The following is a 13,898-nucleotide window of genomic DNA, read 5'->3' on the forward strand; positions in this document are numbered from 1 at the left end:
AAAAGAATCAAAACGAACCGACGTACTGAGAGTAGCCGAGGAGACCAGAGCTGGCAAGGGGCTCTCTCGAGGGTTCCCTGGGTCCTGGCTCTGGACCCCTGAAGGGCCAGCCCCGCAAGGACTGGAATGGGCAGGGCCTCGAAGTTCAAACCTCGGCGCCCCGCCACCGGGCTCCGGGCACTGGAGACTGGCTGGGCGCCGGAAATTCCCTTAAACTATTCTCTTTTCTTGCTTTCCTTTTCAAATAAAAAGGCTTGAAGGGGAGAGACATCTGGGTGAGGATTCCAAGCCTTTTTCGCATTTGTTTAAGGATTTTTATTTATTTATGTATTTTCACTTTTATTGACTTTGTTTCTGTTATTTCGAGTCGTCACGATCCACGGGTGAGGAGACATGCAGGGCGCATTGCCGCTACAAAGAGCAACTACGGGGCGGGGCGGCCCGGCTGCCGGCGGCTCAGGGCTAGTGGGTCACGGCCGCGAGGGGACAAGCTGCCACCTCTGATCTAGCCTACGAGGGCAAGGCTGCCGGGGCAGGGCTGGGAAGAGAGGCCGAGGGAGGAGCAGAGACAAAGAGACCAAGACAGAGAGACAGACAGACAGACAGAGAGGGAGAGAGATGGAGAGAAGGGAGAGGTGTGCAGGAGACACGAAGGAGAGAGCGAAAACACAGAATTACAGAGAAACAGCCAACGAAACAGAGGCGAGAGGAGTCCACAGGACCATGTTCGTCATTTTGCATAGAGTTTTCTTTCGTAATTTTTTTAGTAACATAAAAAATGCCCCCCTCCCCCCAGGACGTGCTGTGCTTTTGAGGGCGTGTAGCTGTGTTCCCCCCTCCCCCCTAGCGAGCGGTGACTCTCACAGCACAGACAGCGGGGCGTATCTACAGGCAGGGCGGGTGGGCAGCTGGGACTCTACCGGGGCGGGGCGGGGCGGACCGGGCGGGATTATATACACAGGGGTTCGCCTTCACACGACACACACCGTCTTTCTACAAAGCAGCAGCCTGTTGGGTTTTTTTTTTCTTTTTGCAAAGACCATCATATTAAATAAATGTAGACTTTTTGTGGTTCTGTTCAGTTCCTGCGGGAGGAAGAGGCTGGGGTGGAGTGGGCGGCCCCCTACTTCTACCCCGCCGTAGCTCAGACACCAACTCAGAACCCGCTCCTACCATGGGCAGACCAAGAGAGTCTGTGTCCAGGGAGGGACATCAAGTAACTGATGGGGAAGACCAGTGCCCATGGCTTATGGAAACTGGTCCTGAGTTTCTGATGGGGCGGCGAGTTAGGGAGGAGAGATGCAGAGCGATGGGAAAAGGACGGAAGTAAGGGGAGACTGGGAGGTCAGCAGATGGCTGAGACGCTGAGGTAGGGGCAAGGTGGGGCTGAGAGTCTGGTCACTAGTAAGAGGCGCCTGGGCAGTTCAGGTGGAGTAGGGAGGGAAGAGCCAAGAGTCGGGGCTCGGTGGGTGCAGGCTGCTGGGGCCTGCGTGCCTCGGTCCCAATCTTGGAAAGACCTGACAACCCCACCTTTTTGTTTCTAGACCCCAGCCCCCACGCCCCCATTCCATTCCACCTTCTGGGGCAGGGCACACTCGGAAGGTAGGGGCAGTCCGGCTGGCTCAGGAATAAGGACTTTCCCCGAGGGTTAGGCAGGAGGCTCTTCTTCCTTCTGCAGAAAATCGTTTCGTTCCTATTTTCCTTTGCCCAGACCCTCCAGCGAGTCCTCCTGGCGCCTGAGCGCCGAGGCGGGCTGCTCCAGGGCTGGGCCGCGCTGCAGTCCGCGCTGATTGTGTGTCACAAAAACGTGTCCCCGCATGCAGCGGCGGGTCGGGCCACAGTTCGGCGTTATGTGGCTGGTCCGCTCCGGGGCCGGCTTCGGCGAGGCCGGGGTGAGCTGGATCGAGCTGGGTCCGGCCCTCCTCACTGCGCCACGCAGTCCAGGCAGGAGAGGAGGGGTGGCGGGCGGGGTTGGGGAGAGTGAGCCTGGGCCTGAGGGTCCTGCCCGCAGCTCCAGTCGTAGAGTCCGGCCTTCGACGGGGTGACGTGAAGAGCTGCAGGCGTCCTGGGGTGGGGGTGGGGCTGGGGCTGTGACCCGGAGGCTTCGAGTCGCGTCGGTCCTCCCTCCCTCCAGGGTGGGCGGTCAGACGGGGACGATGTGGAGGCCGAAGCTGTCGGCCTGAAGCTTGATGTGGTCCCCGCGGTAACTAGTGGCGGTCATAGGCAGCGGCAGCAGCGGCAGGGGCGGAGCCCCGGGGGGCGGCACTATAATAATAAGGGGAACCTGGAAGTTAACACAGGAGAAGAATGGGCTGGGTGAGAGGACAAACAGGACAAAAAAAGGAAAGAAAAGCAAAGGAAAGACTTTCTGGGGCTGGGGTCTGGCGGGACCCGGGCAGGGGGACCTTGGTTGGGCTGCGAGGGAGATTGTCTCTAGGAGCGCTGCCGTTCACCAGGTGGGAGAAGGACCCGATCTGCGATCCCCGCCGCTCGACTGGGGAACTTCCAGTGGGGTCGAGGGTGGGGGCGGCGCAGGGCCATCCTGCGAGCGTGGAGGGAGGGGAGGGGAGGGAAGAGCCAGAGGCGCGGGCGTCCTCAAGGGATCCCGCGCTCAGGGCTGCACTAACGGGCCTGCCCGGCCAGCACCCTGAGGTCGGGTGGCTGGGAGTCGGACGCGTCCAGGAGCAGCCCGGCTGAGCCGGCCAGCAGGCGGACGCGCTGAGCCGCCGGCCAGCCAGGTGGCGTACTCACTTAGTAAGGCGGGGTTGCTGAATCTCCAAGCCTCGTTGTAGGCCGTGTACTGGGGGTGGCTGTACGGGTTACCGGAGAACTCACTCCCTGCGAGAGGGTTGGGGAGTGGGGATCAGATACGACCCACGCCGGGGCGGACCCAACGCGCCAGGCCGGTGGCCTCCCTCGGGTCGGAGGTGCAGGTGCGGCGGGCAGCACAATGCTGGCTGTGAGCGTGCGGGCAGTAATCCAGATTCCGCGTGGGGAGAACCCATGGGTGTGTGGGGGCTGCAGAAGCACCAACGCGCCTCACACACGGGTGTGGAGGGCCTGAGCGGCCGTGCCCCCGCGGAGACGCCCTGGGCCACCAGGAAGGGTTTATTTCAGGTCTAGGCACCCTACCCCGCTGCACTGGGGGCCTTTTTAGTGGAGGCTCTGGTTCTGGGAGCTATAGCCCCACGGAGTGGAAGAGGGAGAGGGTGGAGGAAGAAAAGCCCTCAGGAAACTTTGTCCCAGAAAGTCCTAAGAATAGCATCTCAGCACGGTGCCAAAGCAAGGGGTGGGGGCAGGGGAAAAAAAAACAATACGTGGGCCACACAGCAATGGAAGGAGACAACGGGGAGCAGGTGGACTGCCCACTGGTCCGCTTGCGGTGAGCCGAGGGCTCACCTGGGCTGGGAACCGTCGGAAGCTGCTTCACTTCCTACGCGGGAGAAAGGCCAGGCCTCCGGGTTTCCCCCTCGCCCTTTCTCCTGTGTGATGACCCTAGACTGTTTACAGTGATCCCTAACCGCGGGTTAAGTAGAGGAGAAGGGGCCCCTCTCTGAGAGGGAGCTGGGGTGGGGGTGGGGATGCAGCCACTGGAAAGCCTGTTTATTGACGAGGAGGGAAAGCATGCGTGCAGCAGGATAATGAGCTTCTGAGCTCAACTGTGACCAAGAGGAACTGAGCTATCTCCTTCCCCATCGCTAATGAAACAAGTGTAATTTCCTCATCAGCACTAGATTCTGTTTAACGACTCCCCCCTTGCCACCATGAGCTCTCTGCGGCTCCCCTCATCCCCACCTCCTTGCAGACTCTTCCTCCCTCACCCCCACTGCTCTAAGACCTTCTTCAGTCCCCACCTGCTCACTGCCCGGATTTTCCTGGAAGAATCTCCTTGCCCCCAAACATTTCCACTCTCTCTACCCCACATCTCACTCTCTTCAGCCCTTTTTCTGCCACACTCTGCAGCAGTGCCCTCTTTGCCATGCCCCCTACCTCTGCCTGCCCAGCGCTGTCCCTGGATGGACAGTCCAGGATTGGGGCCAGTCGCCCTCTTCTATCCACCCCCTGCCTTGAGAGTTGAGCTTTAGGGTAGAGGCACACAAAAATGCAGCCAGCAGGAGTGGGTGCAGGCCCAGTGAGTCTCATTCTCTTTAAGGCAAGAGGTTTTTTTTTTTTTTTGGTGTTTATGCAAATAGGAGCTTTAACTTTCTTTGGCTTCAAGCCTGGCTCCCAATCTGGGGTGAGGGGTTGGGAAGAGCACAAGCTCCAGCTGCCATCACCATAGCCTAAATGTGGTCTCTTCCTCTGATTTACACAGCCCAATCCAGCTGCCCTCAGACAGGGCCTGGGTCCCAGCTCTGAGGAGCAAGGAGAGGGTCAGGTTCCTCTGAGGAGATGTGGGGGTACTCTAGTTTGTCTCTCTGAAGGTAGCCTCTCTGGTTCCTTCCATAATCTGTCCTCTGTTCCTCTTTCCTTAGGGACTAGCTCTCTCCTCTCTCTGGGGTGGGTGGGTTCTCAACACTAGTCTTCCCTGTGGGTTGGTGTGGACCAGGCTTTGTCTGAGTGACTGACATGCCCCTGGAAATGGTTCTTGGCTCCAAGTTTCCATGGAAACCAGGGCAGGCTCTCCCAAGCAGTGTCAGCTGGCTGGGGGTGGGCCGGGGCACTGAGGGCGGAGCTGAGGCTGAGTGCTCCCTGGGCACAGGCTTGGGTGGGTGGAGGGGCCATGATGTACAGTGAGGCGCACACAAGGGGCACTTCTGAAAGCTCCCTCCCTCGATTTCTTATGAAGGAGGATGAGGGACCAAATGCAGCCTCTAGGGAGAGAATAGAATAGCAGTGGTTTGAGGGGAGAGAATATTGGGTCTCCTCCCACCCCTAGCCTCAGACTATAGACCACTCAGCAGCTCACCCACAATTTAGTTATCCCCACCTAAATTAGGCAGCTGCCGCATTGTCACCTACCAGGCACCATTCCTGCCAGGGTGGAGGTGGGATAGCTTCCCTGGCCAGTGGGGGGCACGTGAGGGGGGTAACCAGGCAGAGTGGTGCTCGCCATGTCACGACCTGGAAAAACACAAAGGGGAAGGGGTGAGGCCTGGAAGAGAGGGGGCTGTCTCTATTCATACCAGGGTACTCCATGGAAAGAGGACCCTCGGAGAGGAAAAAACTGTGTGCAGACGCATGGAGATGCATGTGATGAGCAGGTCCAGGTGTGCCTTTCCAAGTGTCTAAGTTTGTTACCTAAATAAATGTCTGTTAAAATGTTAGTTGTATGTTTGCACCTCTGCTCTGTGTAGCTCTCTGTGCATGTATGTGTATATGTGCTTGCCTTTGCTTGTGTCTCTTTGTAGACCAAACCCAAAGGGGGGTGACCTGGTTTTACTCCTCCTTCCCAGCAAGACATTTGGCTGTGGTCTCTCTAGTAGCCAAATGGACCTCTATTATCTTGCTCACCTCTCTGCTCCCTAACATCCCATCTTTCCTTCAGGCTTGGAAGACACCCAACCACCACCCACATGGGCTGATGGGTCTTTGTTGTTCTCTCCAAGTGGTGCTGCAGATACTGGGCCTGGCAGGTGTGGAGAGCAGGGGCCAGCCAGTGGGCTATTTTGCTGTTAGTGTTTATGGTATTTAAATGATAGAAAACCATCTCTGAAGCAAATCAGGAGCTTTTGACCCAACAGTGCATCAAATCAAGTTCCAATGAGCAAAATCTGCTCCCCCCCACCAACTTCTGGACTTCTGTCCCGGGAGGCCTCTGTTAGCTAGAGCTGGAGGGTGGGAGGCAGGGCTTTCCTTAGTGTCCTGGAATGAAGGCAAAGTGAGTCAATGTTAGGGAAATACCCACGGTCCACAGACACCTCCTCTGGAACACAGCTGCACCTGAGTGGCCTCCCTTCCTTGCCTGTCTCCTCCATCACCATGAAAGGGTCACCACCTCCCTTTGCACTTTAGCATGCTCCAATCTCTAATGACAAGAATTTGCCCTCTTTCCTCTTCCACACTTCCATGCCCTGAGGACTACTTTATGCTCTCCTGGGTCCCATTCATCCTCTCCAGATTCTCCTTATGCTTCCACTTCAGCCAGTGCCACTCGCCCACTCTAGCGCCTCTGTCCAAACTTGGGAAGGCAAAGTATGGCTGGAAGAAGTCAAAGAACTATGTATAATTGGCCCAGTTCACTTTCTTTTCATCAATTGCATTAATCCTCATCCTCCTGATAGCTATTCCAAAGTCCCCCCTCCCGCGCTCTCTCTCCCTCCCCCTCCCCTCCCCCTCCCTTTCCTTCTCTCCCTTCTTCTTTCTCTTGCCCTCCTTTCTCCCCTTGCCAGTCTCCCCTTGAAATTGACCTTGCCTCCTACTTTTCTGAGATGTGTTGCCTCACCCCCACCTTAACACATCTGAGTGATTCATCCTTCCTTCCCTCAGTATACAGAGATACAGCTCCGATTTTTGTATTTCCCCCTCCCCTCCCCCTCCCTTTCCTTCTCTCCCTTCTTCTTTCTCTTGCCCTCCTTTCTCCCCTTGCCAGTCTCCCCTTGAAATTGACCTTGCCTCCTACTTTTCTGAGATGTGTTGCCTCACCCCCACCTTAACACATCTGAGTGATTCATCCTTCCTTCCCTCAGTATACAGAGATACAGCTCCGATTTTTGTATTTCTCCACAGTTCTACCAATGACCCACTTGAAGACCATCAGACCACAATTATTGGAGTCCTTCTTGACATAACCACCGCCCTGCCCCCCCCCCATATGAAGTAAGCCACCAAGTGTGGTCAATTTCTCTTAGCAATGTCTGTCACAGCTGTCCCTTCTCATTTCCTCTACCACATCCATAGCTCAGCTCCTAAGACCTGCTCTTCGTTTGCCACAACAGTTTTCCTGCTTGTATTCCCTGTCTCCACATTCTTTCCCCTCCAGCCTCTCCCAAATGTGGCTGCTTGGCTAGTCCTCATGAAACACTGCTCTCATCATATCACTTTCCTTGTAAAAACCTTCATTGATTCTCCTCTGTAGGCTACAGTTTGAATCTAAACACTGCCAAGCTTTCACAGCCTCCCAGGTACTCTTCCCCACCCAGCTCTCTCAGTTCTGATTCGTTCCTCTCCTGGTTCAGTTTGACTGTTTTCACTGGCTTGTGTGCTGTGAAACCTCTGTGCTTGTGCCATATCATTTTCGTCTTCTTGCTCACAGTTTCCCCCTCCTTCCAGCTTAAGCCTTATTACCCCTACTATTCTACCCATCAGAGAAGTTTCTCTCTTCTAAACTTCTATAGTGTCTCTGCTCCATGGTTTACCATATCATTATATTTCATAATGCATCAGCCCTGTTGTTTCATACAATGGCTTGCTTCCTCGAATGGATCATAATCAAACCAAAGATAGGGCCCTGTCTTCTGCACTATTTACACAGTTGAGAACATGGTAGATGCTCAATAAATACTTGTTGATTATTTTTCTATCACTTTATTGCATTTATAGCCAACTCCAGGTGAGTTACATCATCTTTTGCTTCCTATGTGTTGGTCTCCTTTGAACAGGTAAAGGCTGGGACAAAATGTAAATGTTTGAATCTGCTTTTTCTCTAAAAATAGTTTGAACAATGGATTATGAATTTTTTTAGATTGATGAAAGATTTACAGTGAGGGACTCATATAGTATGACTTATCTTTATCATGCAATAGAATGATTTTTCCTCTATATCTGTCTGATAGAGATAATATCTTACATTTTAAAACTCAAGAATAAATGACAGAGTAGACCTGTCAAACAAGAGGTCACTTTGGACTCCCAGAGATATAGAAGAAAGACTCAGTGTTTGCTTTGTTGTGAGTTTTCTTTCATTGACTTCTATTATTAATAAAAGGTACTCTCTTTCTGACCACTTCTTAGCAGAGTGGACATGAAGTGGACAATGAGAGTAATATCTATCAATTCCTAGAGATAGTAATAATATGGCACTTCTTGGTCCAAAAAGACCCAAGACAGAGGAAAGTTAGGGAGGATGTAAAGGTTTTGAAATTAGATATACAAACCCAATTCCTCTTGGTCCTGCGATTTTAACTATCTACGAAGCAGCCAGGAAAAGAAATATGCTTCTTTCTTAATAAACAGGAATTTAAATGCATTTGAATTTTGATTTTCAGCTGCATGGTTTCCACAACCTGTCACACATGAATTCCTTGTAATCTAAGGTTTTGTCACTCAATCTCCTACCTAGCTTCAGGGGAGAGAAAGAAAGGCTAGATGACTGGAAAGGTGTTTCCAACTAACCTGCAGTTACCCCTACTGTAATGTTTATTTTCACTGGCTTTTTCTCTTGCAAAATGATAAGCCCGACTTCCAGCATATAGAAACTTTTGCATGCTGAAAGTCATCCACAGAACTGTTGATTGAAAGACACATTTCCAAATTCTATACAAAAAACTGGGAAGTGCTATTCAGACATATTTTTATAGTCAAAGATGTCAGTCTATTTTTTTTCCTCAAATGTTTTTTTTTTTTTTATTGAGGTAACACTGGTTTGTAGTATTATATAAATTTCAGATGTAAGACATTATGATTTGATATCTGTATTTATCCAAAGAATATGAAAACACTAATTCAAAAAGATACATGCACGTCTTTGTTCATTGCAGCATTATTTACAATAGCCAAGATATGGAAACAACCTAAGTGTTCATTGACAGATGAATAGATAAAGATGTGTTATATATATATATATATACATATAGATAGATAGATAGATAGATAGATATAGATATAGATATAGATATAGATAATGTAATACTATGAAATACTGCCATTTGTGACAATGCAGATGTACCTTGAGGATATTATGCTAAGGAAATAAATCAGAGAAAGACAAACATTGTATAATTTCACTCATGTGGAATATTAAGAAAGAAAAACAAATGAACAAGCAAAACAAAACAAAACAAAAAACTTATAGATACAGACAACAGATTGTTAGTTACCAGACATTTCTAAAATGTGAGAGAAGAGACCCATGATGAACAAAAAGCATGCAAGCTTCCTGGCTTTGAGTGTGCAGCTGTGCTTCTGCAGATTCTGGAACATCAGTATCACCACAAAGAGATGCCTGTTCAGGACCCCTAAGCCAACAAAGGTGCTCGCCACTGCATACGAAGCACTCTCAATGGCTTCATTAGTACACAGGTGACACCTGATGAGAAGGAAAAAATTTACCAAATTCTCGCCAGAGCCATATATTCTTCTGGAACACCATTGTCAATAATGGCAAACACATACTGCAGGAAGTTTTCAAATTACTAAGACCATCATACCATTTCCTCAGCAGCATTCTTTGAGCAAGCCTCTGTGAGTGAGAAAATATGAATTGGTAATGGAACCTGTGCAAGGAAAAATCAACAGAGCACTGGGCCTTGAGTTACTACAGATGGACAAATGGGAGTGGAGACAAGCTCTAAAACTGTAAGACGGCACAGCCATGTCCTCAAACAAGCAAAAGCATAGAAAGAGAAGAAAACAGCTACACAGCAGAATATATCGATTATAAATATGTGCTATCCAACAGGAGATAAGAAGCAGTCAAGTATTTGCTTTGCTCTGTCCACATGTCAGTAACAAGAAAATAGCGCCAATAATCACAAATGGATAAAACCCCGCATATTACAAGAGGATAGGCACTTCATATTGGATACTTGTTTCCTAAGATTACAAAGTTTTAAGATAAAAGAGGCTTTGAGATGATCAGTCTAACTTGCTTGATTTAAAGTTGAGCAAATGGCGGCACAGAGAGACATAATGACCTTTCCATGGCTACAGAACTAGTAAATGACAGAGTCAAAGTTTGAAGCTATGTCTGTACCATACTGCCTTTTAATGATAATGTGAAACCAGATATTTGCCAAAAGAGCCAAAGAAAGGGAAAAGAAGTAATCTGACAAGCATATTGTCTCATATTGTCACTGCCATCATTAAGAGGAGACAAGAAAAACAGGACACAAAGAATAAAATTCTGACACCAAAAGACTGTAGCAGAACTCCATCGGATGGTTTATTAATCTCCTTTGAGAGTTTTCTAAAAAACAGAGGCTCTTCAAGAAACAGTAGTAGTTGAGAATCTTAAAGTACCCAGAAGTGTTAGAAGCACTGTACTTGATGAGGATATCTTCTCAGTTCAACTACAGAAGTCCCTGAAGATTCTAAAGCCAATTTCTACAGCAATCACTACATCGGAATCAGACAGTGCACTTTTGTCAGACATTTCTTACCAAATGGGCCAGATCGAATCAACTGTTTTGGAGACTCTAAGTGCAGTTCTTCTTACAAGTACAGAGAAAAGCAAAGTGAAAGACTATTAAGAAATTGGAAAATTTCAGCCACCAGATAATTCATGCTCTTTTGTCAGGACTAAGATTCAAGGACCAAGTTGTGTTTCTACTTGCATGTAGACTAGCTAACATTCATTGAACACCTACTGTACGGTAGGCACTGACCTAAATGCTTTCTATGTCTTATTTCATGTAAGCTTCACCTCAATCTATGCTGCTGATCTGTTTTTGATCACAGTTTTATAGATGAGAAAATGAAACTCAGAGGGGCTAAGTATTATGTCCAAGATTTCACAGCTAGTAGATGGCAGAACCTGGGTTACAGAACAAACAATATACTCAGTATACCTAGGTAATTCTAGAACGACATTCTCAAGTACTATAGACCCAGAAAATAGGTATTTGGTCTAGGAAAGTAACCTGGGATTATGTTAAGTGAATCCTTCCTGTAATAGAACCTCTTGTCCCTTTTTGTTCTTTGCATGTTTCACATTCTTCCATTTTCTACAGCTAGGGTTTTTTAATTGGGGTTCCCTGATCCTGTAGGACCCCATAGTTATGCTTTAGGGAGTCTGCATAAAGCCATACATAAGACGTTATAGATATACATATAGAACCTCTAGATGATTTTCATCCTATTCTCAAAAGTATTCATGACCCAAAGATTAATTATTGAATTGTACCAATAAACAAGATCATACAAAGAACAGCAAAATATCATGTGAAAGAACGGAGAGGCTTATCCCAAGTGAGGAAAATGTCAGCATTCAGAAGACTAAGGAAATAATAAAAAGGAAGCCACCAAAGCAGCAGAGATGCTTTGGCTCAGTGATGGTTCAGACAACAAGACTTATTAGACATAGATTTATACAGCAAAAGTTATATTCAGTGAGTTTAGAGATGCTTTTCCTCAGCATCTTTCTCTGAAAATGAGCACTTTCGTTATCCACTTGACACTGTGGAGGACCCTAAGGCCACAAAACATAACTCTTGTTTTACTATCCTATCCTCAAGTTTGTCTGCTTCTCATAAGGTAGCAAAAATGAAGACATTAGATTGCTTCAAGGTTGGCAGTCTGTGGCTGCATTTGACACAAGCATTTATACTAATTCCAAGAATCCACAGTTATTAAATTTGTAATTACTGCCTAAATATACCGTACACTTACATTTACTATACCAATTATGATCACTTTATGACTGATCCAAGTTATATAACACACTGAAGTAACAAACTAAATCTGTAAAAGATGCTTTGAAAGGAGAGGGAGTTTTCTTTTTGCGTATTTCATTTTGTTTCCTATTTCCCAGGTTTCCAAATCCTTCCAAAAGTTTCTCCTCTGCGGCAGAGATGCCTGTGTGAGGGCCCCCAGCCCCAGGCTCTGTCTTGGCCCCACATCTCCCCATCCTGAGGCTTGCGTTCTCTGGGTTCCAGCAGAGAGGACTGTGCCAGCAGCTCAGGGTGGGTGGCTGCTCCGCTAGCTGATTTTGCTTCCCACTGACAGCTGGACCTTTAATTTAGCCCCTGCTATGTCCTAGGCAGGGATGCTGCCTAGATCTGTGTGAGCTCAGTGAGGTCTGCGGCAACACAGCTAACCAGCTGGACACAACCAGGCATGCTGTTTACACCCCTTCTCCTCAGAGCACATAGCCTTCATCTGAGCCATGGGAGTCTGCTGACCCAGGGCCCCACAGGAGGAGACTTCCTTCTACTTCAGCTGCACCATGGATGGAGCTGCAGCCTCAAGATCCTGGGATAAGGCTAAGGAGTATTGGGGAGAACCACATTTTCAGAAGGCTGATAGGGAACTTGGTTATCTTCTAGTCTAATTCCCTCATTTTACAGAGGGGGAAACAGGCTCCGAGAAAGAGGAAGACCTTCTAGTCCTCTCCTTTTTTCACTTCCCACGCTGCCTTCTCTCCGGCTCCCTTAGCAAATCGTAAATGAAGATTGGAGTTGGGCAGGTGCTGGCACTCCTGAGGCCGGGCTCAGGCTCATCGATGAGCTCAGAGTAAGAGAAACCCTCGCGCTGGGTGGGCAGAGGTTAAGCCTGTTTGCACAGTCTCCCGATACTCCAGCTCTCCCAGTTCCTCTCCGGCTTTATTTTGTTCTCGGAGAGCACTGAATTGTCAGCTCTAATCCTTCCGAAAGCGCAGCGTTTTTCAGGCGCTCTGTGTAAGTGAAACCCTAATCCCAAGGAAAACGGGCCACTTAAGCTGCTGGAGCATTAGGCTGCTCTCGGAGCCTGCTCAGGATTTCCTCCCACCCCGCCTGCCAGCCCAGCCGCCACCAGGGAGGAGAAGGGAGGATTCCAGGATGCAGGAGCGCAAAGCCCTCTTAGAAGTGACAATAGTGGCAAGGCTTGCCTCTCAAAGCTCAGGGTTGAAAAAGTGCTGGCGTGTTTGTCCTGAGGCTACAGCTAACGTAGGTGAAGGAAGGATTCTGATCACCCTGGGGAGGGAGTGGCAGGGTCTTCCTGTCACCTTGTGAGGAACAGGCTTTCAGGTCTTGCCTAGGTGGCTTAGAGGCCACGTGGACATTTTCTGAGTCTTTGGTCTCAATACATACTTGTAACATTCATTGGGACACCACTAATTACAATTTCTGCTTATGCAGAAAAGGTTGGGTTGACTGACTTTACTTTAACTTAGCCAACCGTTTTTTTTTTGTAGAAAGATAAGAGTAAACAAGGTTAGTACTGGGGGATCCGCCCTTTGGAGAACTTTCCTTTGGGACAACCCCAAACATCTCTAAACATTTACAGCAGTTGACAGGTTCCCTGTATCCTAGCTCATAATGAAAGTAGTGCTCAGTGTTTTCTACTAGGCAACTCTTCGTTAGCCTGAGTTGGCTACTATATGAGCTTAAAATAAAGATCATTGATTTCTTGAAAATATTTTCACTCATCTTCAAACTGGCCTCTCTCCCTGATCTCTAAATGAATTGGTGAGACTGTGCTGTGGAGGACCAAACAGTCCATTTGGTGTGCTTGGCCTTTGGGTCTCACAGATGGAGGGAAGAAAGGCCCAAGGTAATGGGTCGATTTTTATTTTATTTTATTTTATGCCTAAAGCACCTGGTCGTCCTAGGCGGTCTCCCATCCAAATATGACCAGGCCATGAACCAGGCCTGACCCTGCTTAGCTTCCGATTTCAGACATCGGGCTTGTTCAGGGTGGCATGGCCGTAGACCATGGGCTGTGGCTCCACTGGGGCACGAACCCAGGGCCTTCTGCGTGTAAAGCAGACGTGCTAACCGCTACACTATGGAACCATGTCTAATGGGCCAAATTTGAACTCAGCTTAGAAGACCATAGAATTACATCTTTGCTAAGATGCCTGGGAAGGCTTGATACCTTCTTTATCTTCCCCACGACTTTCCTCCCCTCTACAGCTCCAATAGCAGCCCAAAGCACCCTGCTGGGAAGGACTGTGGGGGCACAGACATGGGTTTGGGATTGGGGCTGGAGATTAGAGTGGTACAGATTTTATTCTGCTCTCTCTTTTATTTGACTGTCCCAGTCCTAGAGTAGATTAATGCCTCATCTTTTCAATATCCTTTTTCTCTAGAGCTGGATGA

General features: G+C 48.8%; 1 protein-coding gene across 12 annotated transcripts in view; it reads right to left on the reverse strand.

Annotated features, from left to right (window-relative positions):
• Window positions 1–300: 300 nt before the first annotated feature.
• The window catches only part of PAX2 (paired box 2), a 90,783-nt gene continuing 77,185 nt past the window's right edge, over window positions 301–13,898 (reverse strand). For 6 of the 12 annotated variants that reach the window (XM_015599922.2, XM_006925876.3, XM_006925874.3 and 3 more), the window contains 3 exons: window positions 4,963–5,064; window positions 2,752–2,838; window positions 301–2,265 (listed from right to left, as the gene is read on the reverse strand). In XM_015599922.2, the coding sequence (XP_015455408.1) occupies window positions 2,144–2,265; window positions 2,752–2,838; window positions 4,963–5,064 (311 nt within the window). In that variant the 3' untranslated portion in view covers window positions 301–2,143. Of the gene's footprint in view, window positions 2,285–2,751; window positions 2,839–4,962; window positions 5,065–13,898 lie in introns of all 12 variants that reach the window. The other 6 variants (XM_015599928.2, XM_015599923.2, XM_006925877.3 and 3 more) reach the window with 3 other exon arrangements.

The sequence above is a fragment of the Pteropus alecto genome, unplaced genomic scaffold, assembly GCF_000325575.1.
Source record: "Pteropus alecto unplaced genomic scaffold, ASM32557v1 scaffold88, whole genome shotgun sequence".
Classification (NCBI taxonomy): Eukaryota; Metazoa; Chordata; class Mammalia; order Chiroptera; family Pteropodidae; genus Pteropus; species Pteropus alecto.